At 43.7% G+C, this 27,333-nt stretch overlaps 1 protein-coding gene and 1 pseudogene across 1 annotated transcript; both read right to left on the reverse strand.

Moving 5' to 3' along the window:
- Positions 1 to 1,100: 1,100 nt before the first annotated feature.
- LOC109764076 (uncharacterized) lies at positions 1,101 to 3,865 on the reverse strand. The gene is made up of 3 exons (XM_020322919.1): positions 3,502 to 3,865; positions 2,410 to 2,642; positions 1,101 to 1,631 (listed from the first exon to the last, which is right to left on the reverse strand). Exons 1-3 carry the CDS (start codon positions 3,863 to 3,865, stop codon positions 1,101 to 1,103), a joined length of 1,128 nt encoding a protein of 375 aa, XP_020178508.1.
- Positions 3,866 to 5,569: 1,704 nt separating this feature from the next.
- On the reverse strand, positions 5,570 to 8,229 carry LOC109764077 (uncharacterized; annotated as a pseudogene).
- Between the last annotated feature and the right edge of the window lie 19,104 nt (positions 8,230 to 27,333).

Here is a 27,333-nt window from a genome sequence, read left to right on the forward strand (position 1 = left end):
AGAGAAACTTGCATGTGTGTCGTCCCTGTCAAAAGGTGTACTTTGGGGTCCATTATGCTGCCACTGATTTGACTAAAAATAAAGATACAAGAAATATACCTGTGCTATACATTTAGGTGGGCCATACATTTTTACGAATCTTAGAACAAGTGGATGGCCCTAGACCTAACGGCACATCACGTAAACACTCAAGATGACTTTGCGGATCCGGCACTTGCTGCTGGTAAATGCGTTTGACGACGATGAGGAAAATGATTGTACACTCAAGGTGCTTGTACGTCGTGCGGCCATTCGGGAGGTCCTGCTGAACATTATATTGCCCTATCATCACGTTTATTTGTTGACAATAATTATAGAGCATGTGCCTTCCATTCCATCAATGCGATGCTTGGATGATCTTTGACCACCTGGCTGGAGTCAGCCATCCTCTGGAACATCGCTCTTCATTAACATTACACTGGCAGCTCCCACCGTGCCAGTCACATAGTTTGCAAATCACAGGCCCTTTAACAAGATGCAGATAAAATTCAACACCTCTCAGTTCTCATGTCAGTTTGGGCTTCATTAATTTAGCCGGGCGCTGCTTATCGTGCCTTTCTTCCAAAACTTCTCATGTCAACAAAGTGCTAGCTAGTGGACACACATATGAGTCATTTTTTCATCACCATCTCTACTTCTAGCTGGGAGCAAAACTAGGGAAAATAATAACAGTCACCTCACAAGCTGATCTCAAATAACTTCCCTGTTGTATCAGCACCTTCTTCGGCTGAAATGTTCCCTTCTCAACCAGGCAATCTTTTTTACCCAGCCAGGACATCAACGACCTTTTTTAACAGCAAGCTTTAGAATCAGCTGACCATCCCAACAATCAAATCATCAGATGAACGATCATCAGTTCATAGTTGCTTCAGTTGTGGAGCATACATAGTCGCCGCTTCAAATACACATACAGAGAAGAGTTACAAATGCATACTTGGACACATGTTCGCCACACCTAAATTTAGGCTGTAGGTCCACGACTTGACTGCCTATTTACAGCTTGTTACATTCACAACTATTCGACAAAGTTTATCCAAGGGTGTCGTGAATTGAAATAAAACCTAGAACCCCTCGGGCAATGGCGACCAGGTCACCTTTACTGACATTAATGCAATGTTGCCAGCATTGAAGAAACAATCATGTTCAGCGGAACTGGATCGCTTCGGGGCAACCTTGAACTTCAAGTGTATCCAAAAATCTATCACCACAGCAACCACAAACCTTTTTAAACTCTGCGCCTCACCAATGGTGCCATCGAAGAGCCGAATTTGTTCATTCAACCCACTGGTAAAACAGTCGAGAGACAGATTGAAACTGCTTTGCACTTCTGATATGGCAACTTCTACAGTTGCCTCAACTGCATTTTCAAGATTTGAAAAAGTTATGTCAACAGCACCACAATCACCATGGATGCGACCCGTGAACACACTACGATTCCGCATGCCCATGTTGCCTAGAATTGATACCCCATCGATCAGCTGTAGATCATGATTTTCTGGTTCAGCAGTCTTGATCCTCATGTCGTATTCGATTAAAATACCACCCAGAAAATCAATCCCTCGCTTGGGGCCAGTCAAGTTGATGAGAGAACCCTACAAAGTAATTACGGAGTATAAGTTATTAGTAGCTCTTTCATATAAAAGTAAGAAACATCCTAAACACTTCCCTTATGATGTTTTACTTGTAACAATATTTACATAAAAGGGATATTTTACAGTTGATGAACAAGCTCTTCATTCTAATGCATTTGAACAGATTAATCACATGGAAGCATCTTTGTTTATGCAAAAGAGATGTAGTTGTAGCCATGGCACGTTATCGAGAGTACATAATCTCATCTGTTCTATGCATGTGATATTGTGAAATGAAAAATTATTAAGTAACTTTAAGTAAGGACTAAGTCTATTTAACTCTCTCAGGGCATCGAGGCTAGTCTATAAAATCGGGTACCTGACCCCGAAGTATTCCATGTTGCCTAAAGCATTCACTAGGGAGATTTAGGAGGTGGTTTTGCCAATGCATTCCACATGGCACATGCACAAAAATGCACCTAGGGGCGATTTAGACCGTGTTGAATACTTGTAAGAGGTCGAATACCAGGCCAGTCTATAGAATCGGGTATCTGACCCCGAAGTATTCCATACTGTGTAAATCATTCACTGGGGTCGTTTAGGAGGTGGTTTTGCCCATGTGGTCCACAGGGCACATGTGCAAAAATTACCTATAAAACTGCACCTAGGGGCGATTTAGATAGTGTTCAATACTTTTAAGAGGTGGAATATACCAGGCTTAAGTAGGTGAACCTCAATACTCCGGAGAGTTAGGTAGACCTGTTCATTGAAATAATTGCTTATAAGTATAGAAGTGCACCTGCTCCACAATGATGGGACCATCCCTGCTAAATTTGACGACATAATTAAGGCATCGATCCAGATTATCCCGCAGTGCTATGTATCCATACAACGCTATTGGCCCATCCATAGCAATTTTAGCCAACTTTATTGATACAATTTGTAACATGCGAGTAGGTCCATGCCGCATGCAAGTGCCATCGAGGATGATGCAGTTTGAGGGCTCTGTAAACATCATTGCCTCGAAAACAGCTTCATAAAAAAATACAAGTTATATTGTAATTGGGAATTCATCTACAGTAGTAAATAAATACTTGGCATATAAATGGTAAATATGTCGACTGAAGATTCCATGGCCCTATTACAAATATATGTTTACATGCAAGTGGAAACGATCTACGATAAACTACAAAGTCTGATGCCCCGAGAAGTTATAATTTCTTTTGAGGAAAATACAAAGAAAAGGAGAGTAATATGTAACTCACACTTTCACAAAGTTCCTTTGTAGCTCAATCACTTTAGACTTCATGATTTCTTCTTCTTCTGTTTCTCCCTCCAAGTTCTCTTTTAAGTTTTTTTCTTTCCGATAATAGATAACATCATTATCTTATATATATGTTAGAAAATATTTTCATTTTGATGACTATATGCATAGTTTGGCCGGGAGCAACTGAACCTGTTTAACACTTAGATAGGATAATTACATGCTAAAAACAATGAAAACTGGTGAAAATATTCCACCTCACAAATTTTCAACGTAAAACTATGAGAAGCAGAAAATATAAATAACATTATGGAGTGATACAACTTCCAATGAATCACAGCAATGACTAAGACAACGTCTAAAGGCACACCCAATTTGCATTAAGGCACAACAGGTAGCTGTCTCCTACTTTAATTTGCTTAACACCTAGCAAATTAAACCCCCGAGTACCCTTTGACGAGATTTCCTTTTCCTAGCGGCAATGCACAAGCATTCAACTAGTGAAAGCAAACAAAGTAAAGAAAAAATAAACTCAAGATTTCAGCAGAGAATATATTAGTTAGCCCCGTATATATACTTGAAAAATGTTGAAATTAAAAAAGAAGGAAAGAGGTATCGATCACTTACTCTCACTGCGGTCTGCGAAACTTCGTCTTGCCCTTGAATGCGTGCACTTGTATATAGAACCATCACGGTGCCTCCTCTTGAGATATACATCTAGAGGGAACACGCCGTCGAAGGGGCATGGAGCCTTCAGTGCGTCCAACCTCTCATATTCTTCGCCGTCACTGACCGTGGTTCCTTCCTCACGACCAGCACCTGTAACCTCGCCATAACAAGCAATGAACTCGCTTGTTGTGCTCCTCGTCCCCATGTTGTTCATGCCTGCTTGGGTGTCGGCAGAGTGGTCGTTGGCAGAGGTGATGTTCAGCCGCGTGTCTGGTTTACCAGAGTCATCGCCTTCTGCTTCCTCCCTGCTGCCGCTGGCCATGTTCTGAAATCCAAGAGGAAACCTATCACAAAATTAGAACGTGCAAGGCCTTTGTCAGCACCCGACACAAATAAGATGATACCATCGATCGATCAGCCAGTATTGAAACAGGAATGCAATATATATAAACCAAGGTCTGAAATCAATTTTAAATTTTCTTTGTTGTGGGAGTCAGAAACCAATTCTGGTCGCGATCCAGATCCAAAACTATGGCACAAGAAGAAGGAAACATACCTGGAAAGACGACCGGCGGGTGGACTGGGAGGCTCGTAAACTGGTCGCGCGAGCGACGTTGGCCACCAGCGAGGCGGAGCAGAGGCCATGAAAGAGACAGGTGGTCGCGAGAGGCGGTGCATTGGGGCAGGAGAAGCGGCAATGTCGTCGGAGGAGACGAGGAATCGGGCGGAAGATTCGCGCCTGAGCGCGCGGCGCCGGCTGGATTGGCGGCGGAGGGCTGAGGCTCGATCGTTCCCGCGGGCCGCGGCGAAGCAAAATCCCGCAAAATCTGTTCAGCGTCGGACGCGATTTGGCAATTTTGGCTTACCGCGCGCAGCAGCAGCAGGTCGCCGGATCAGCAACCCGCAGCCCTCCTTCCGATTTGTATCGTACGTTCAGAATTAACTTGTTCAGTTATGAAAACCCCACAGGTCCACAACCACTGAAAAAAAAAATAGCGCTATAGCGGTTTGAGAATTCTCTCGCTAAATAGATCAGTGTACAAAAGCTTGCTAATAGCATATTTTTAGGTCGGCGCTATTTTGCTATAGCGCGCTATTTTTTTTCATTGTCCACAACTCGACTGCATATGTCGTGGTAATCTCACGTCAGATGCCAGGGGATGCCTTATCATGGGTGGAGCCATGAGGACGTCGTCGGGGTTCGGAAGCGAGAGTGAGCACGAACTCGGGAAGACACGAGACGTACCCAGGTTCGGGGCTCTCCGGAGAGATAACACCCCTAGTCCTGCTATGATGACTATGATCAAGAGTGTACAAGGTTGCTCCTTGAGCTGTTTGGCTAGGGGGGGAAGAAGGGTAGAGCTACCTCTCTTCTCCTTGCTATGGTGAGTGTGTGTGGAATGAGGGCTGAACCCTTTGCATGGGTGAGCCCCGGGGGGTTTTATAGGCCAACCCCCCAGGGATACAATGGTAATACGGATAGGTGTAGGACCCGGACGTCAATGTCTAGGGTCGCTGGGTTCTTCGCCGGGTGCCGAGAACCCGGCCGACAGGTAGGGCCCGCCGCCTGCGGGCCACGCTGATTGCCTTTTGCTGTAGCTTCGTACTTGCTGACGAGGGCCGCGTCATGAGTCGCATGGCTATAGTCCCGTGCCAGGCGGGTAGGTGGCCGCCTGGTCAGCGCGCACTGTAGCCACGCCCCTCCGGGATTCGGGGGGAGCAGGTGGCACTGTTGCTATGCTCCGTCTTGTTGTAGCAGGTGAGTGCAGACTCCGAGAGGAAGGAGAGGCAGGCTACTAGAGGCCGGCCTGCTCCCCAAGCCGTCTTCTGGGGGCGCGCCGTCTTCTGGGAGCCGGCCGCCTGGTCGCTGGGCTTGAGGGCTTGTGCTAGCCCCAATGTCTTGAAATGTTAAGGGGTGCGGATGAGGCTACCCGGGGTCTATCTCCCCGACAGCATAACTGACAGTTTCTTGCATATACAGCTATTGACAAAGTTTATTCAGGGATGTGATGAACTGGAACAAAGACTAGTGCCCCTTAGGCAACGACGACCAGGTCATCTTCACTGAGATTAACGCAAAATTAGTCTTTATCTTTTGAGCATTAGACCCGTGGTTGCTAGCATTGAAGGAACAATCATGTTCGGCGGAACCGGATGACTCCTGGCCAATCTTCAACTTCAGGTGTATCCAAGAACCTGCCACTACAGCAACAACATACCTTTTTAAGCCTTGCGCCTCACCAATGGGGCCATTGAAGAGATAGATTTGTTCATTCAAAGCACTGGTAAAACAACCGAGAGACAGATCGAAACTGCTTTGCACTTTTGATATGGCAACTTCTATAGTCGCCTCAACTGCATCTTCAAGACCTGAAAAAGTTAGGTCAATTGCGCCGCACTCCCCATGGATGCGATTTGTGAACGCATGACGATTCCGTAAGCCCATGTGGCCTATCATTGATGCACCATCGATCAACTGTAGATCTTGATTTTCTTGTTCACCACTTTTGATCCTCATGTCATATTCGATTAGAACATCACCCAAAAAATCAATCCCTCGCTTGAGGCCGCCAACGTTGATGAGAGAACCCTACAGAGTTATTATTATATAGTAGTTCTTAGTAATAAAAGTGAGAAACATCTAAAGCTAACGCTTCCCTTATGATGTTTTACTTGTAACAATATTTACAGATAAGGGATATTTCACAATTGATGAACAATCTCTTTATTCTGCTGCTTTTGGACAGATTAAGGAGATGACAGTATCTTTAATGATGGAAAAGAAAAGAAGTGGCTGTAGCATGTGATCGAGAGTATGGAATATCCAATCTCATCCATTCTATGCTTGTGACACTGTGAACCGAAAAAATAAGTAATTTTAAGTAAGGAATAAGTCTATTCAACTCCCTCTGGGCATCCAGCGAGGTTTGTCTATAAAATCAAATATCTGACTTCAAAGTATTCCATACTACCTAAATCATTAACTGAGGTGGTTTAGGAGCTGGTTTTGTCCATGTGATCCACATGGGCAAAACCTACCACTAAAACTTTACTCAGGGATGATTTAGATGGTGTTGACTACTTTCAAGGGGTTGGATACCTGGCTTTATACTTGATTGGTTAGCTAGACTTATTCATTGAAAAACTGCAGATAAGTATTTAAGTGCACCTGCTCAACGATGATGGGATCATCCCTGCTAAACTTAATGACATAATTAAGCAACGGATCCAGATTATCCCGCACTGCTATGTATCCATACAACGCTACTGGCCCACCATCCACATCAATTTTAGCCAACATTATTGATAAAATTTGGAACATGTGACTAGGTGCATGCCGGATGCAAGTTCCATCGAGGATGAAGCAATTTGAGGGCTCTGTAAACATCTTTGCCTCGAAAACAGCTTCATAAGAAAATACAAGTTATATTATAAATCAAAATTCATGTACTAAATAAAGACTTGCCATACAAAAACTAATGGTGCTTGCAGGATTCCATGGCCCCATTGAATGTTTTTGTTTATAGCTATGTGGAAACTATTTATGTTGTACTAGACATTCTGATCCCCTGAAAAGTTATTTTTTTTAGGACAACACAAAGAAAAGGCGATGATACGTAATCACCTCATAATGGAAAGGCCCGCTTCTAAAAAATATCTGCTTATGTTTCTCTTTCCACAAATCTTCTTTCAAGTTGATTTTTTCTTTCCAGTAGTAGATGGCAACATTGCCTTATGTTTATAAAACATTTTCATAAATTTACATGACTACTTCCATAGGTTAAGAACAACTAAACCTGTTTACTAAGGATATACAGTTACATGCTTAAATTGTTGAAAAGTTATGAAGATATTCCGTCTGACAAATTTTCAATGTAAAACTTATGAGCAGAAAAGATAAATATCATTATGGAGTGGTATAATGTCGAATGAATTGCAGAAATTACTAAGAGGTTAGTAAATCAGCAATAGTGTCATTGCCCATAAGACTCTAATTCTAGGTTCCTCCTAATTTTTCTATAATCAACATGTTTTTTTCTTTTCATTTTGGATTTTAAAACATATACGTAAAACACAATCTACTAAATTAATTCTTTGGTCTCAATTTCGCCTACTAGTATTTATAATACTTCAGGAGCTAATGAAAGAGGAAATCTCGTCAAAGGGGGCGAATTTGTTAGGTGTTAAGCAAAAGTAGGAGAGAGTTAACTGTCATGCCTTAAATCAAACTGGGCGTGCCTTTAGACGTTGTCTCCAAAAGGAACTCGAGTTTTTGACGCGATTGCCGAGGAATTGAGAGAATTGAATTTTACCAAAATAGTTTATACGAGAGAGAGAACAAAAAGGGGGGGAGGGGGGGGGGGGGGGGGGAGGTATCGATCAGTTACTCTCACTGCGGTCTGCAATGCGACATTGTTGTCCATGGATGTGTGCACTTGTATATAGAACCATCACGGTGCCTGCTTTTCGGAAATACATCCAAAGGGAGCACACCTCTCCATAACAAGCAATGAACTCCCCTGTTGGGCTCCTCGTCTCGATGGTGTTCGTGTCTGGTTTACCAGTATCATGGCCTTGTACTTCACTGCTGCTGGCCCTGTTCCGAAATCAAAGAGAGGAAATCTATCACTAAATTAGAACGTGGTACAAAGCCAGCTTCAGAATCCAGTACCAATAAGATGCCATCGTTGGTCAGTCGGTACTAAAACGGGAATGTAATATGAACCCAAGTTCCAAGGCTGAAATCGATTTTTAATTTTTCGGCCTTTTTCTCTCCTGTGGGTGCCAAGCTGCTAAATAAGAATCCAAATTCTTTTATATTATATAAAAATCCAATTTTGGTCGCAGTCCAGATCCAAAATTATTCCATGAGAAGAATAAAACATACCTGGAAACACGACGGACATGTGGACTGGGAGGCTCGTAAACTCGTCGCACAAACGCTGGTGGCCACCCGCGAGGCGGAGCAGAGGCCATGGAAGAGAGAAGTGGTCGCGAGAGGCGGTGCATTGGGGCAGGACGAGTGGCAACGTCCGTCAGGCCGTCGGAGAAGAGGAAGAATCGAGCACAAGATTTGCATCTAGCGTGCGGCAGCGCCGAATAGTGCTGGATTGGCGGCGGCGGGTCCAGCACAAGATTTGCATCTTGCTCGTTCGCGTGGGAATTAAATTCCGCAAAATCTGTTCGGCCATCGGCGGACGCGATTTGGCTTGTCGCGCGCCCTAGCGGCAGCTCCGTCGATCTGCGACCCGCAGCTGCATGGCACGTTCAGAATTTTAACGAGCGCTCCTTCGGAAGCCTCGTAACGATCAGCGCCACTTGGCGCGCTCTCAGCCATTCATCACATGTTGCGCTCTAGGCGCTCCCTTCGGATTTTATTTTTTTTTATTTTTCCGCACGCGTTTTCGGCTTTTTAAACGGTTTTTTTGGGTTTTTTCAGCGTTTTCCACCGGTCTTCATTAGCTTTTCAATCAAAAGAAAAAATTTGATAAAAAACACGAAAAAACGCGCTTTTTTTCCTTTCGCGAGAGTCACGACCGTGCCTCTCGGAAAGGAAAAGAAACACGTTTTTTGTTTTTTTCCTTTCGCGAGAATCACGGTTTTGCTTCCGCAAGAGGCACAGTTGTGCTTTAACGACAGTCACGGCCGTGCCTCCTCGGAAACGGAAGAAAAACACGTTTTCTCTTTTTATTTTTCCTTCCGCGAGAGTCACGGTTTTGCTTCCGCGAGAGGCACGGTTGTGATTTCATGAGAGGCACGGGCGTGCCTCTTTCGGAAAGGGAAAAACCCATGCTCCCGGTTCGGTTTTTTCGTCCGGTTTTTTCGTGAAAAAAAAGTTCATCAAAACCTATCAACATAGCATCTAGTTTTGAAGATCTCGACGCGAGGAATCCAACGGTGAAAGCGGTTCGAGATTTGGACGCACGGTTTGAGAGATAATTTTTTTTGAATAAACGGATCTACGAAAAAAGGGAAAACTCCCAAGTTGCGATAAGTGGCACGCTGCATGTGCGCCACTTGTCGCAACCAGGGGAATTGGAGTGATCTTTGCAACGAGTACTCCTCAATTAGTGATTTCGATTTTCTATCGTGACAGACCCGCGGATTTCTGTCGAGGAGGCCTCTATTGACTTAGAGCGCCTCGCTTTTAGGCGCTCGTTCGGCCCACCGGAGCAGGAGCCTTGGCTCATGCTGCTTGACTGCGTTTCCCTCAACCCCCCGGACATCGACCACTCTCAGGACCATATGGCCTCGCACCTCGCCTCTTCCGGCCGTTTCTCCACGAAATCGCTTTACCAGGCGATTGCGGCGTCTCCCGGCCTGGAATCCCTCATGCAGATTTGGCCCATTCAGCTGCCACTTAAGATCGAGATTGTTGTGACAATGGATTCGTGGACGTGTTCCTTCTGGGGTGGAGGTCCTCGCCATGTCCATGTAGATGGATTGTGCATGCTATGTGAGACCGAGGAAGATTCCAATCATTTTTTCTTCACTTGTGTAATGACACAATTCCTTTGGAGCTGCTTCCGAGAGGTGGTCCCCGAAAGATGGTGCAACACCAACTTCCCAGACCTCTTCGACGAGCTTTAGACCTCCCCTCCGAGCTCACACCGCTATAAGTGGTTGACCATTGGTGTGCTTGCGTGGACCCTGTGGGCGATTCACAACAAGCTGATTGCATGGACCCTGAGACTTCCTAGTGACGCTCTATACAAAATGTGTGGCTATTTGCAGATTTGGCGGCCGCTTAGCCATGCCACGGATCTAGACGCCATCGACATCTACATTGCTGATCTTCGGACGTTGGCTCATCACTTGGCGCCGCTGCTCCCCACTCCACCACCTGAGCCGGATTAGATGTCCGCTTCACCGACTCGTCGAGGCTCGGCTTCGGCCGTCCTCCTGTTATTTATGTTCTCTTGGGCTTCTTGAGTTGTGCCCTCAGCATCAACCTCTCGTACCTTGTTCGTTTGCTACGTGTGTGGTGTGTGCGTGTGCATGTGTTGTGTTGGATCTTTGTATGTTGTTGTTTGGCTCTGGTTGTTTGCTTTTATATATAAAGCGGGGTGAAAGCCTTTTTTGGTAAAAATCAAATTCCGACATTCACGCAAGTAACCTAATTGGTTTGGAGTAGTTAATTTTCAATTAGTACAGTTCAATTCCGTCACTGCCTTCGTGAATTGATTGTCGCGCTGGTACACCGTCAAGCGACCAGCGATTGGTTCGCGGGTTATAGGGATGTGTGTGTGTGGCGGGGGGTGGCGGAGCAGGCGGTTAGGTTGGGGCTAGGGTGGGCGGATCTTTTGAGGAGGAAGAAGGTCTTGTAGCCATTGGATTTCAATATAATGGCTGTAGCCACTGAACCAAAAAAATTAGGTGCATGCATAATAGTTGCCCCCATGGATTTCATGTGTGAACAATTTCAGCGCAGAGTTCTTCTAACAGCCAAGGACATGCCATTAAGACTCCACACCTAAATATTTCCATTCACACATCATTCTTGAGCATGAACAAGATATTTTACATATTACATGGAAGTGTAAACGAAAGGATAGGTAGTCATGCCACAGACCGGCATGAACCTTGTGATCAACAATTCTCAATATGTTTGACCACATAGTCGGATCAATCTTCGTATTTGAGATGACAGTTGGCATCAAACTTGGTGAGCAGCAAGACATGAGAAGAATGGGTGATAACAATCTTCAAGTGTTGAGTTGCACCTAGGATAGAACACATATATTATCTAGCAAGGTTTTGTGGCGAAGATATTTCCTTGTGTTTAATTAACCAGTCAGGTAGAGGAACAAACATAAGATCTTCACCTCCTATGGCACCTGCAAGTCCAAGAGAGTTCTAACATCTATGCACGACGAAATAATGATCCACTACAGGATCTTAAGGAAGATGGCTCATTGGTTGCAGTTACAGTTAGCCAATTATGTAAGTCAACATCGATTCCATCCTCTAAAATTTTGTCTACCATGGAATGCTAATGAAGGTGGTGTGTTAATAGGGCAGAGCATGTTGTGGCTAGTAGCTTTGGCAAAGGTCCGACGATCCAACCATAAGAAGGTAGATTTTTTACTCCCAATCTTGCATCGAGAGATAAGCCTAAGTTTATCGACGTGTTTGTGTATGAGTTTAGGTAGGTATGAAGCATCTTCACCATAGGACATGGGTAGTGGCGCGTGGTTTTGAACCCAATCTTTCCACGGTAGGTTTGGGGAATGTGAAAAAATGTATGGGTGAATTTGAACATAAGGAAAACATTTTGCACTAGAATGTTTTTGACACCTAAACCACGTGCACCTTTGGGTGTACAATCTTTGTTCAACATAGTCGTATCAAGCTTAAGGTAATCATGATCTGTTGAGTGTTTGATAAACATGAGTCATGAGGAAATATTTATGAAATAGTTTCAATAATATTTGAAATAGTTTCGGGAGGAACCGGAAGCGTTTCGGGGTCATTGGAAGGGTTTCGGGGTTTATCGGGCAATATCAGGTATTACCGATAAATAATATATAGGTGAAAAATGTTTCCGAAGATGTTAAATTAATAATAAAAGGCTCTAATAATAGTTAGAAGGCTTTTATATTTTAATTAATATCAATGGGCCTTAAAAGCCCTAGTGGTGGAAAGGATATTGGGCCACTTGAAGGAAATATGCCCTATATTGAGCGTGAATCATATAGTAGATATGATCAACATAGTGATGTTCACCATTGAAACTACTCCATCTCACGTGATGATCGGACATGGTTTAGTTGATATGGATCACGTGATCACTTAGAGGATTAGAGGGATGTCTATCTAAGTGGGAGTTCTTAAGTAATATGATTAAATTGAACTTTAATTTATCATGAACTTAGTCCTGGTAGTATTAGCATATCTATGTTGTAGATCAATAGCTCGCGTTTAGCTCCCCTGTTTTATTTTTGATATGTTCCTAGAGAAAACTAAGTTGAAAGATGTTAGTAGCAATGATGCGGATTGGATCCATGATCTGAGGATTATCCTCATTGTTGCACAGAAGAATTATGTCCTTGATGCACCACTAGGTGACAGACCTATTGCAGGAGCAGATGCAGACGTTATGAACGTCTTGACAAAAACTCGGTATGATGACTACTTGATAGTTTAGTGCACCATGCTTTACGGCTTAGAACTGGGACTTCAAAAATGTTTTGAACACCACGGAGCATATAAGATGTTCGAAGAGTTGAAATTGGTATTTCATACTCATGCCCGTGTCGAGAGGTATGAGACCTCTGACAGTACTTTGCCTACAAGATGGAGGAGAATAGCTCAACCAGTGAGCATGTGATCATAATGTCTGAGTACTACAATTGCTTGAATCAAGTGGGAGTTTATCTTCCAGATAAGATAGCGATTGACAGAATTCTCTAGTCACTATCACAAAGTTACTAGAACTTCGTGATGAACTATAAAATGCAAGGGATGACGTAAACGATTCCCGAGCTCTTCGTGATGCTGAAATCGACGAAGGTAGAAATCAAGAAAAGCATCAAGTGTTGATGGTTGACAAGACCACTAGTTTCAAGAAAAGGGCAAAGGGAAGAAGGGGAACTTCAAGAAGAACGGCAAGCAAGTTGTTGCTCAAGTGAAGAAGCCCAAATCTGGACCTAAGCCTGAGACTAAGTGCTTCTACTGCAAAGGGATTGGTCACTGGAAGCGGAACTACCCCAAGTATTTGGCTGATAAGAAAGGATGGCAAAGTAAACAAAGGTATATTTGATATACATGTTATTGATGTGTACTTTACTAGTGTTCATAGCAACCCATCGGTATTTGATACTAGTTCAGTTGCTAAGATTAGTAACTCGAATCGGGAGTTGCAGAAGGAATAGAGACTAGTTAAGGGTGAAGTGACGATGTGTGTTAGAAGTAGTTCCAAGATTGATATGATCATCATCGCACTCCCTATACTTTCGGGATTAGTGTTGAACCTAAATAAATGTTATTTGGTGTTTGTGTTAAGCATGAATATGATTTGATCATGTTTATTGCAATACGGTTATTCATTTAAGCTAGAGAATAATTGTTGTTCTGTTTACATGAATAAAACCTTCTATGGTCATACACCCAATGAAAATGGTTTGTTGGATCTCGGTCGTAGTGATACACATATTCATAATATTGAAGCCAAAAGATGCAAAGTTAATAATGATAGTGCAACTTATTTGTGGCACTGTCGTTTAGGTCATATTGGTGTAAAGCGCATGAAGAAAGTCCATGCTGATGGGCTTTTGGAATCACTTGATTATGAATCAGTTGATGCTTGCGAACCATGCCTCATGGGCAAGATGACTAAGACTCCGTTCTCCGGAACAATGGAGCAAGCAACAGACTTGTTGGAAATAATACATACCGATGTATGCGGTCCAATCAGTGATGAGGCTCACGGCGGGTATCATTGTTTTCTAACCTTCACAGATGATTTGAGCAGATATGTGTATATTTACTTGATGAAACACAAGTCTGAAACACTTGAAAAAGTTCAAAGATTTTCAGAGTGAAGGAGAGAATCATCGTAACAAGAAAAAAAGAGGTTTCTACGATATGATCGTAGAGGCAAATATTTGAGTTACGAGTTTGGCCTTCAATTAAAACAATGTGGAATAGTTTCACAAACTCATGCCACCTGGAACACCACAGCATAATGGTGTATCCGAACGTCATAACCGTACTTTATTGGATATAGTGCAATCTATGATGTCTCTTACCGACTTACCACTATCGTTTTGGGGTTATGCATTAGAGACAGCTGCATTCACGTTAAATAGGGCACCATCTAAATCCGTTGAGATGACACAGTATGGATTGTGGTTTAGCAAGAAACCGAAGCTGTCGTTTCTTAAAATTTCGGGTTGTGATGCTTATGTGAAAATGTTTCAACCTAATAAGCTCGAACCCAAATCGGAGAAGTACATCTTCATAGGATACCCAAAAGAAACTGTTGGGTACACCTTCTATCACAGATCCAAAGGCAAAAATTCTTTGTTGCTAAGAATGGATCCTTTCTAGAGAAGGAGTTTCTCTCGAAAGAAGTGAGTGGGAGGAAACTAGAACTTGATGAGGTAACTGTACCTGCTCCCTTATTGGAAAGTAGTTCATCGCAGAAATCTGTTCTTGTGACTCCTACACCAATTAGTGAGGAAGGTAATGATGATGATCATGAAACTTCAGATCAAGTTACTACAGAACTTCGTAGATCAATCAGAGTGAGATCCGCACCAGAGTGGTACGGTAATCCTGTTCTGGAGGTCATGTTACTTGACCATGACGAACCTACGAACTATGAGGAAGCGATGATGAGCCCAGATTCCGCGAAATGGATTGAGGCCATGAAATCTGAGATGGGATCCATGTATGAGAACAAAGTGTGGACTTTGGTTGACTTGCCTGATGATCGGCAAGCCATAGAAAATAAATGGATCTTCAAAAGGAAGACGGATGCTGATAGTAGTGTTACTATCCACAAAGCTAGAATTGTCGCAAAAAGGTTTTCGACAAGTTCAAGGTGTTGACTACGATGAGATTTTCTCACTCGTAGAGATGCTTAAGTCTGTCCGAATCATGTTAGCAATTACCGCATTTTATGAAATCTGGCAAATGGATAAACAAAACTGCATTCCTTAATGGATTTATTAAAGAAGAGTTGTATATGATGCAACCAGAAGGTTTTGGCAATCCTAAAGGTGCTAACAAAATATGCAAGCTCCAGCGATCCATCTATGGACTGGTGCAAGCATCTCGAAGTTGGAATATACGCTTTGATAAATTGATCAAAGCATATAGTTTTATACAGACTTGCGGTGAAGCCTGTATTTATAAGAAAGTGAGTGGGAGCAGTACAACATTTCTGATAAGTATATGTGAATGACATATTGTTGATCGAAAATAATGTAGAATTATTCTGCAAAGCATAAAGGAGTGTTTGAAAGGAGTTTTTCAACGAAAGACCTCGGTGAAGCTGCTTACATATTGAGCATCAAGATCTATAGAGATAGATCAAGACGCTTGATAAGTTTTTTCAATGAGTACATACCTTGACAAGATTTTGAAGTAGTTCAAAATGGAACAATCAAAGAAAGAGTTCTTGCCTATGGTACAAGGTGTGAAATTGAGTAAAGACTCAAAACCCGACCACAGCAGAAGATAGAAAGAGAATGAAAGTCATCCCCTATGCCTCAGCCATAGGTTCTATAAAGTATGCCATGCTGTGTACCAGATCTATTTTATACCCTACACTAATTTTGGCAAGGGAGTACAATAGTGATCTAGGAATAGATCACTGGACAGCGGTCAAATTTATCCTTAGTGGAATAAGGATATGTTTCTCGATTATGGAGGTGACAAAAAGGTTCGTCGTAAAGGGTTGCGTCGATGCAAGTTTTGACACTGATCTGGATGACTCTAAGTCTCAATCTAGGCATATTGAAAGTGGGAGCTATTAGATAGAGTAGCTCCGTGCAGAGCATTGTAAACATAGAAATTTGCAAAATACTTACGGATCTGAATGTGACAGACCCGTTGACTAAAATTCTCTCACAAGCAAAACATGATCACACCTTAGTACTCTTTGGGTGTTAATCACATAGCGATGTGAACTAGATTACTGACTCTAGTAAACCCTTTGGATGTTGGTCACATGTCGATGTGAACTATGGGTGTTAACCACATAAAGATGTGAACCATTGATGTTAAATCACATGGCGATGTGAACTAGATTATGACTCTAGTGCAAGTGGGAGACTGAAGGAAATATGCCCCAGAGGCAATAATAAAGTTATTATTTATTTCCTTATATCATGATAAATGCTTATTATTCATGTTAGAATTGTATTAACCGAAAACATGATACATGTGTGAATACATAGACAAACAAAGTGTCACTAGTATGCCTCTACTTGACTAGCTCGTTGATCAAAGATGGTTATGTTTCCTAGCCATAGACATGAGTTGTCATTTGATTAACGGGATCACATCATTAGGAGAATGATGTGATTGACTTGACCCATTCCGTTAGCTTAGCACTTGATCGTTTAGTATGTTGCTATTGCTTTCTTCATGACTTATACATGTTCCTATGAGTATGAGATTATGCAACTCCTGTTTACCGGAGGAACACTTTGTGTGCTACCAAACGTCACAACGTAACTGGGTGATTATAAAGGTGCTCTACAGGTGTCTCCAAAGGTACTTGTTGGGTTGGCGTATTTCGAGATTAGGATTTGTCACTCCGATTGTCGGAGAGGTATCTCTGGGCCCACTCGGTAATGCACATCACTATAAGCTTGCAAGCATTGTAACTAATGAGTTAGTTGCGGGATGATGTATTATGGAACGAGTAAAGAGACTTGCCGGTAACGAGATTGAACTAGGTATTGAGATACCGATGATCGAATCTCGGGCAAGTAACATACCGATGACAAAGGGAACAACGTATGTTGTTATGCGGTTTGACCGATAAAGATCTTCGTACAATATGTAGGAGCCAATATGAGCATCCAGGTTCCGCTATTGGTTATTGACCGGAGACATGTCTCGGTCATGTCTACATATTTCTCGAACCCGTAGGGTTCGCACGCTTAAAGTTTCGGTGACGATTGTATTATGAGTTTTTGTGTTTTGATATACCGAAGGTAGTTCAGAGTCCCGGATGAGATCGGAGACATGACGAGGAGTCTTGAAATGGTCGAGACGTAAAGATCGATATATTGGACGACTATATTCGGACATCGGAAAGGTTCCGAGTGATTCGGGTATTTTCGGAGTACCGGGGAGTTACGGGAATTCACCGGGAGAAGTATTGGGCCTTATTGGGCCATACGGGAACAAAGGAGAGAGGCCAAAAGGAAGGAGGCGCGCGCCCCCCCTCTAGTCCGAATTGGACAAGGGGTGCAGCCCCCTTTTCCTTCTCCCTCTCCCCCTCTTTCCTTCTCTCCTACTCCGGAAAGGAAAGGGGAATCCTACTAGGACCTGGAAGTCCTAGTAGGACTCCCCACACTTGGCGCGCCCCCTCTAGGGCCGGCCTCTCCCTCCCTCCTTTATATACGGGGGCAGGGGGGCACCTCTAGACACAACAATTGATCTCTTGATCTCTTAGCCGTGTGCGGTGCCCCCCTCCATCATAATCCACCTCGATCATATCGTAGCGGTGCTTAGGCGAAGCCCTGCGTCGGTAGCATCATCATCACCGTCATCACGCCGTCGTGCTGATGGAACTCTACCTCGAAGCTCTGCTGGATCGGAGTTCGTGGGACGTCATCGAGCTGAACGTGTGCTGAACTCGGAGGTGCCGTGCGTTCGGTACTTGGATCGGTCGGATCGTGAAGACGTACGACTACATCAACCGCGTTGTCATAACGCTTCTGCTTTCGGTCTACGAGGGTACGTGGACACACTCTCCCCTCTCGTTGCTATGCATCACCATGATCCTACGTGTGCGTAGGAAAATTTTGAAATTACTACGTTCCCCAACACCACTTGGACCGAATAGGAGTAGCGTCGCCCTTTTCTTCTTGGAGAAGGAAGGGGAGGCCGAACTGGAGGGGGATTCCCCCCTCCTTGGCTGGCAAAAGGGGGAGGGTTTCCTTCCCCTTGTGGTGCCCCCTCTCCCCTCCCTCCAACCTATATATACTCGAGTGTGGTTCTAATCTCCTTCCTCTAATTCTCCGGCGACGATTAGCTCTGGACGGCGAAGCGCTGCCGGATCGTGAAGATCGTACGCTTACAACTTGTAGAGAGGCCGTGCTTTTGCTCTTCCATTCGAGGGAGGGGTTTGTGTGATCGTTCATCTACGGTTCTAGAGACTCCAAGTACGATCTACATCGGCTCGTCTTCTTCCACTGCAACTCGGAGTTGGTAAAGATCTGATCCAAACCGTTTACTGCATCTTCATAGTTCTCTTGGGTGATCGTAGGGTGATTTTTTGTTTTCTACTACATTTCCCAACAGTTGTCAGCCGCCGCCTCACTGGCGCACTCCTCTATACTATGTCTACCTGTTGACATGCTTGACATGCTTCTCCCTCGCTGGACGCTAAGGTTCACCGTCGTTGTGTGTCAGTTATAGACTTTGAGTCATCAAGTCCATCCTTCAGTGTACAAGGAGAGGGAGCATATACATAGAACGTACAAATTAAAAAATGAGCTAACGATCAAATCGTGTAGTCGTGCATTCGGGGCTTGAGCCTTGGGCGTGCGTTCCTGCCTGGTCGTTTTCTTACAGCTGTGGAGAAATACTAGTCTTATTTAGACCTTGTACAATGTAAGGTGCTCAAGTTTTTTAACCACCAGCGCTTAGCTCTACAAGAGGTGTCTAATTAAGTATTTTCTCTCTACAAATAAGCACGATGCTTACAGAAAACTGGTTTATTTCTCTAAGCATCTTCTCTAAGCACATTACATTGTACATGGCCTTATAGGGTAGTCCATGGATCACCTATAGCTACGCAGCTAGGCCCATCAGTTTTCAAATCAAAAAGTGATGCAATTGGGCATAGTCATACCAATAGAGGTAATTAGGAGCACACGGTTGAAGGTGGATCAAGTTAGCGATGCAGCAGTTATGTTGGGAGGAGTTGCTCCCAAGCAATGTTTATGAAAGCACGACCAATTTTTTTCCATAGTTGGTTAACATCTATTAATAACAACATAAATATCCATTCTAGAAGGAGAATTTCAATTAGAGCCAAGTTATTGACCGTGGACTTATAAACATATCAGCCTCGTTTTGTCTGAAAGAACTGTTTTTTTTTTTTGTCCAGGGGTTGTCGCGTTAGATTTAAGCCCCCAATTGTGATTCAGGGCATGGATGCAGGGGGACAATTGAAGCAAGCTCGTCAAGAAAGGCTTGCTTTAGGAAGGTAGTTTCGGTTGGCTCGTATACATTCGTAGAAATTAATAGCTCTTGCGAGGCTAGGCAGGATGCCAGGGTTGATAGAGAGTTTCCATTTAGTTAGACGGGATAGAAGATAAGTGATTGGACGAAAGCGTACGCTCAGGACACCACTGGCCGAACCTGTGACATCTTTATACTCGGATAAGTCAAGCTTGTTGGGGAGAAACATGTGTTTCATTAGGGTCGAGGTTTTAAAATTGTGTTTATCAGGAAAAGGCAATATAAGGTTCGAAGTAATGAGTTCAGCAAGAATATGAACACATAGTTGTAGTTACTAAATCCCATTTGTTCTTTGCATATAAGGATTTTTTTCTTTGGTAATTCTAAATCAGAGTATATCAAACATCTAGTTTGTAGTTATGTAGATGTAGATTTTAAACTGACTTGTAGTTTATTTCCATACACATACACTTTTGAGTAGCCACATGAAGATTTTCTACATTTTTTTCCTGTGGGTCTTTTTAATGGTTTAGTAAAAGCTTTACACGTGTAGTTCTATTTTTTTTAGCTTAGATGTAGTTCTAAATTACCCACCTAGTCATCAATTGATTTATATGTACTTCCTCCGGTCTTTTTTACTTTGCATATAAGATTTGATTGAAGTCAAACTTCGTAAAGTTCGACCAACTATATAGAAAAAAATATCAACATTCACAATACGAAATCAATGTCATCAGATGCGTCACGAATTTAATTTTCATACCATATAACTTTAGTATTATAAATGTTGATATTTTTTCATATAAATCTGGTCAAAGTTTACAAAGTTTGACTTGAGAGAATTCTTATAGGCGGAGTATAAGGACCGGAGGGATTACCTCTGCCAAATATTTCAAAGTTGCACCATCCCAATCTAAATGAGCTTGTGGGACAATAGCTGCTGTTTTCAAGATTTTCAGAGGGACACCCTGCTCCACCTCTCCAAGATGAATGCAACAAACCTCTCATCTGGAATTCTCATGTTAGCATCGTGTTATGCTCTGCACGTGCTCTTGGGTACTAGGACTGCGTTTGGATAACAACCAAAGCTGGTCCTAGCCACACCAAAACAATCGGCCTGCCCATGAATTTTTGGTACAGCCGCCGCGCAGGAAGAAGACGCCCCGCCGCCGCCTACGCCGCGCAGCCTTTGGCCGGCGATGTAACACCCCGGATGTAACTTGCCATATTTGTAACTCCGACTCTTGCCATTTCCGGCTATGTGTTATGATTTTCCCTCCGACTCTTTCGTTTTGTATTTTGTCATGTCATGCATTTCATATCATGTCATCATGTGCATTGCATTGCATACGTGTTCGTCTCTTGCATCCGAGCATTTTCCCCGTTGTCCGTTTTGCAATCCGGCGCTCCTATCTCCTCCGGCGCATCCCTCTTGTTTTCTGTCGTGTGCGGGTGTCAAACTTTCTCGGAATGGACCGAGGCTTGTCAAGTGGCCTTATTACACCATCCGGAGACCACCGGTCAAGTTTCATTCCATTTGGAGGTCGTTTGGTACTCCAACGGTTAACCGGGCATCCGCAAAGTCCATTTGTGTGTGCAGCAAAACCCACCTAAAAACCAGCCCAAAACCCATCAAACTCTCTTCCATGCTCTAGGTCGTTCGATCATGATCGTGTGGGCGAAAACCGCACCTCATTTGGAGCCTCCTAGCTCCCTCTACCTATAAATATGTGGGCATCCCGAAATACATCTGCAGTCCAAACCCTACCTTCTTCCACCTCGCGCCCGGACGAAATTCCCCGCCGCCGGACGTGTCCGCGCCGCCGTCCCGGACGAATCCCGTGCCGCCACCTGTCCCTGCCGCCGCCGTTCCCACCGCGGGCCCGCGAGCCCAGATCCGGCCCGCGGGGCCTGAACCCCGTCGCCACCCGAGGCGCCTGCCCCGCGCCCGAGGCTCGCCGCCTTCGCCGCCTCCGCGCCGGCGGCTGCGCCGCCCGCCGCCTGCCGGACCCCGCCGCCTCGCCGGCCCGCCGCGGGTGCCGTCTTCCCCGTCGCCGGCATCCTCCCGCGCCTCCGCCCGCGGCCTCCACTCCGGCGACCGACGGCGCCACCTCGCCTCCTCCTCCCTCAGGCCGCCGCCCCGCCTCCTGATGATATGTTTTATTGCAAGCGGAGATCATGAAGAGTTCGTTGTAAAATGTTACATCGATAGTCTTCATCTTTTCACCGTGCGATTTTCGATTTAAGTTAAGGGTTTTGTGTAACACACAATGTGGTGGCACAGTTAGTTGGAATTTGTTCAAACTAGTTACTGTGGCGAATTCTATAACAAGGGCTAAGTATGTTGACGCTTTAGAAGCGACAAAGAAGATGTTGAATCATATAGTTCATTCATGAACTTAGTATAGTTCCAAGATGGCTTTTGACAATGGGACACTACTGCAGGTAGTTGCTCCAAAACTCAGTCTGAGGAATCCAGGTTTGACCTGTGATTCACATACATACAAAGCCAAGTCCACACAAAATATGAATTTTGTGAAAACGTGAAAACGCGAGGACATGCAAAGATACACACGGAACTGAAGTCGTCAGATCCGTTGGACATCAGGCTATACCACAAGCGAAGCATATTTACACCGGTGTGCCACAGGTGTAAAGTGCATTAGCATTAACTAGATTATTGACTCTAGTGCAAGTGGGAGTCTGTAGGAGATATGCCCTAGAGGCAATAATAAATGATATTATTTATCTCCGAGTTCATAATTATGTTTATGTTCCATGCTATAACTGCTATGGTTCTCGAGTCTGCAATAACCACGAGGCTCGGAGGAAGACTCATATGCACGTGTGGAATAATAAACGGTAAAATGTATTCCTAGTCTGGCCTCTAAGACTAGCTCAAGTGTTGCATGATGGTTATGTTTTCCTGATCATGGGCATGTCTATGTCAGCAACCTTGAGGGCATAATGTTAAGAGAACATTTGTGTTGAATCGACCCGGCATGATGTTATGCTATGAGATTCATTCGTCACAAGTTTATTGGTACATAACACAGAGATGGTTAACGTTTGCATGATTCCTTAGATCATGAGAGTATCGAGTTTCTTCATGCTTGCTTCATGAACTTTGGGGTTTGTTAAACGTCATCCGTAAATGGGTGGCTATTACGGCGGCTTACGGGTTCATGGAAAAGTGTGTCAAGTAACTTGATAGCTCAAGATTGGGATTTGCTCCTCCGACGATGGAGAGATATCTCTGGGCCCTCTCGGTGTTACGGTATCCATCATCGTCTGGCCAGACACTTTGTGATTTGATCACGGGGATGCCGGAACACGATAACGAGAAAAGAGAACAATACCGGTAACGAGGTAACTATCATAGTGGACAAGTTGTTGATTCACGGGAATGCCAACATGTCTCACCTCGGGTATTTGTAACATATCGCGAAGTAACAGGAATAGCACACGGCAACTGGAGGTTCACTCGAATATTTATTCGTGTGGGTATAGGGGTCAATATGGGTGTCCACGGCTCCGATGTTGATCATTGATCGGAAGGGGTTCCGGGTCATGTCTATACTTCACCGAACCTATAGGGTCACACGCTTAAGGATCATCTATCTGCTGAATACTAGACAGGGAGTCTGAGAGAAAATCACCGAAAAAGTTTCGGACACCGAAAAGTTTCGGACAGCGGAATCGTACCGCAGAGTGAGGTCATCGGATAAGTTTGGATGATACCGAAAAGTTGTTTCGGGATACACCATTAAGTCAAATTGGTTTCGGCACATGCCTGATAATTCTTGGAGGATGCCAGAATCATTCTGGAAGCTTTTTGGAATTTTCTGAGATAAAAACCGGAAATGTTCCGGAGCTGCCGGAGCACTTCAGATGCGTTTCGCAGATGAAAATCACTAAAACCGGAATTGTTTCGGAACGCGTTGAAAATCATTTTAGTGGGTACTGGAAATGTTCTTAGCCCACATAAATATTTTCAGTTCGATCAGACGCTGAAAAATGTCGTCGTGAATAGTGAAAATCAGCTTTATGGTTACTTTATGGAAAGCCACCTTTTGGGGCTTTGCTCCAAAAGATCTTGGGGATGACATGGATGGATAGGAGCCATTTTTTGGGCCCCTCATGGGGGTGTGGCAAGCCACATGGGGTATCCCCCCTTGGGGACCCTCTTGTTCCTTGGTTTCACTCCTAGGTCCTTGTGGAAGGACTTCATTCATGTGCATTTTGGGTTTTTTGTGAAAATGCCCTACCCCCTTGGGATTTCCTATAAATAGAGGTGGAGGGGCATCCCTCCACACTCATCCCTTGCTCTCATACACATGCCATGCATTATCTGGCTTCTTCTCTCCCTCCCACGAAAAGAGTTTCGTAGAGCCGTAAGGCTGTCTGGGTTCCGGTAGGAACTAGTTCTGGACGGCGAAGCCCTGCCGGATAGATGACACCGTATGTGTGCAACTCTGTAGAGAGATCGTAGTTTCAGTCTTAGTTCGTGAGTGCCTCCCGAAGGGCTGTCCGTGTGACCGTCCGAGTTTCGAAGGTCCTCCCGAAGGGCTGTCCGAGTGACCGTTCGAGTTTCGAAGGTCCTCCCGAAGGGCTGTCCGCGACACCGTCCGGGGGGCTGTTCGACCGCCTCCTGGAGGGCTGTCTGAGGAGCAGATGAGGGTATACATCCTCGTGGTTGGGAGGTTGTAAATCCTAGCTGCGGGGATCTGCACCGCCGATCGTCATCGACTCTACTTCCCGCTGCGCTACGAGTTGGTAACGAAAAAGATCAAACCATGTATGCAGTCTCCATAGTGGTCCTGGGCTGGTGCGTAGGTCGGAAATTTTTTGTTTTCTGTTGCGTTCCCCTAAAGTGGCATCAAGAGCCGTGCTGTGGTATAGCAGTGCTCATACTAATTCGATTATGTATGAGATGACTATATGATGTAATTTGATTAACATAACCTGCGTGTCATGATTCGGCATGATGGCTGGAGCCATATGATTGCATTTTAATGACCTGCGTGTCAACCTTGTTGTAATGCATTATTTTGTTAGCTATAGAGATAGCAATATTATCTGGTGCATCGACAAGGTGGTGGCAATCTTCGTGAAGGTGACCACCAACGCGAATGCCGAAGACGAAGAAATGAAATACTTCTCCGTCAGAAAGGGCTATACCATATCATGCTATTATGAATTGCCTGAGATGTTTATCCCTTATGATGCACCCTTCTTGATTGCGCGGTAGTTGCTTTTATTAGGGTGATCTCTCACTTAAAATATCAAGTAGTTAGTGTTCTCCCAAGTGTAGCACCGTCACGGCACCTATCTTTTCGGGGTGCGCCATGGATGCATGGGTACGAACGATTAGAGAAGTGTGAGGCGGGTGAGGTCAGACCTCGCAGCAAGATCACTTGGTTGTCTTGACGTTCATGGCAGGATCGTCCTGAGCTCAGAAAACACGCATCGAAAGATGAGCAAGAGTCACATAGAGATGTGATCGGCAAGTTGGCCTACCGATTAAAATTCCCGTTATGAGATGATGATTCTATGGTGATGAATTGAAGTCTGAATCTTGTATCACTCAAAATTAATTGTGAGAGATATTGATTTGAGTGGGAGCGCACTGTTGAATTAACATGTTTAATTCTCAGTGCAATTAATTATGAACACTGTCTAAGTGTTTCTTGCATAATAGTTGTAGAATAATGGCTCGCATTTCCACCTTCCCTATTAAAATTGAATAGCTGTTAAATATCTGGTTAAAACTTTACGATTGGTAACGTAATATGAGGATTGTCCTCAAAAGTGCCGAGAAGGACTTTGTCCTATCGCATGCTTTCCGTATCCTCCCGCTAATGCTATGGATCATGTGACTCTCGTCCTTCGATCCAAAAGCTAGAATTCTGTTATGGTCAAGTGGAATATGTTTGCTTCCATGAAACCCAAACTTCGAAAGTTGGGATAGTTATATGATATTCATGGAACTGAAAATTATTTTTAGATACAAACAAAGCAATGTTTGTTTGCAAGTATTAGTAAAAGTGCTTACTATGCATTTGACTGTTGGGAAAGGGATCCGGAAGAACGCCTGTCATATAATGAAAGGTGAATAAAACAACAACTTAAAGAGAAAGGAAGTGTCCAAAGGGTGTTAGTATGACTTACACGCCTAGGAAGTCCGGGGCTAATGCCACTCTTAAGTTGGGTGCTTCTTCTGAGAGTAGGAGAAATACTAAAAGTTAAACTGTTAGAAGTATAAAGGCAAAAGGAAAGAAGACTGGAATATCCAGCTCATGTATGAATGTCATACAAGTTTTTGATGTATAGAAGGCTGGTCAAAGATATAGTTCTTGCGAATTATGGTTAAACATGTTAATCACTAATTCTTCGGTATTGTGAGTTCATCACAAAAATGCCCGCTCGATTGCATTCTGTTGCAACTCGATGTAAGAACTACTATGGCCTGAAAGACTAGCTAGAAATGAGGTTAAGGTATACACAGGGAACATAGTAAATGTTACTATACCTTCCATCGGTGTATTGCCATCTGTATTTATTTTCATAATTCATTTAGAGTTTTACAAACTCTATCCCATTGCATAAGGTATCTTGCAAGAAGGTTGTTCATAAGAGAACTTTTTATGTTCGATGTTATGAATAACACAAGGGCCATACTTTCATTATGAATGAGATGTATGTTATGAATATTGATAATAATACAATACCTCTGGGTTTACTTTCATAATTCATTTTAGAGTTTCATACACTCTAGCCCATTGCACAATGTTTGTTGCAAAAGAGTTGTTCAATTGTTGTTAAGTATTATGAATAACATAAGGGCCATACTTCCATCATCGATGGGACGTATGTTATGAATATTGAGGGTAATATGATACATCCATAACACTGACGCTAAATGTCGCAAGACTAAAAGAATACCACACAAGTGTGGCACTACATTTGGTCACATTTGAGAAACCCGCATGGAAAATTCCATTATGATGGATTTTGAAGTCTTTTTGATTTTGAATCATCTGACACTTGCAACTTTCCTCCGAAAAGTGAAGTGACTAAAAGTGAAGTGTGACGTTGCTTTCAACACTCTCAAAGAGAAACTAGTCACAGCTCCTGTCTTGACTCCTCCTGATGAATCCAAGCCATATGAAGTTTTCTGTGATGCTTCTCTCCAAGGTCTCGGTGCTGTATTAATGCAAGAGAAGAAAATTGTGGCCTATACCTCTCGTCGATTGAAGCCCAACGAGAAGAACTACCCCACTCACGATCTTGAGTTGGCGGCAGTTGTCCATGCATTAATAACGTGGAGACATCTCTTGTTGGGAAGACAAGTGGACATTTTCACCGATCACAAGAGTCTCAAGTATATCTTCACTCAGCCCAACCTCAACCTCAGGCAGACTCGATGGGTCGAAATGATTCAAGAGTACAACCCGAGTATCGAATATACTCCAGGCAAGGCAAATGTCATTGCAGATGCTTTAAGCAGGAAGGCTTATTGCAACAGCTTAATTCTCAAGCCTTTCCAACCGGATCTTTGTGAAGCTTTCCGCAAGCTGAATCTCCAAGTTGTTCCTCAAGGCTTTCTTGCCAACCTCATAGTCTCTCCTACTTTGGAAGATCAAATTCGTGAGGCACAACTCCTTGATGCCATGGTGAAGAAGGTGAAACGTGGTATCGACAAGGGTCTTTCCAAATACAAGTGATATCGCATTGATGACAGAGACACTTTATTCTTCGAGGACCGGATTGTGGTTCCTAAAGGTGATCTAAGGAAAGTCATTATGAACGAGGCGCACAATTCTCTCCTTTCCATTCATCCTGGAAGTACGAAGATGTATCATGACCTCAAGCAGTCGTATTGGTGGACTCGAATGAAGCGAGAAATTGCTCAAT

This window comes from Aegilops tauschii, chromosome 3 (genome assembly GCF_002575655.3).
Source record: "Aegilops tauschii subsp. strangulata cultivar AL8/78 chromosome 3, Aet v6.0, whole genome shotgun sequence".
Lineage (NCBI taxonomy): Eukaryota > Viridiplantae > Streptophyta > Magnoliopsida > Poales > Poaceae > Aegilops > Aegilops tauschii.

Bases quoted from the DNA above. Each gene is read 5' to 3' on its own strand.
- LOC109764076 (XM_020322919.1), bottom strand. From the start codon at position 3,865: ATGGCCAGCGGCAGCAGGGAGGAAGCAGAAGGCGATGACTCTGGTAAA. The intron at 2,643-3,501 runs GTAAGTGATCGA...TTTTTTATGAAG, and splicing joins TTTCGCAGACCGCAGTGAGA to CTGTTTTCGAGGCAATGATG. The intron at 1,632-2,409 runs GTGCACTTCTAT...ATTACTTTGTAG, and splicing joins GTCCCATCATTGTGGAGCAG to GGTTCTCTCATCAACTTGAC.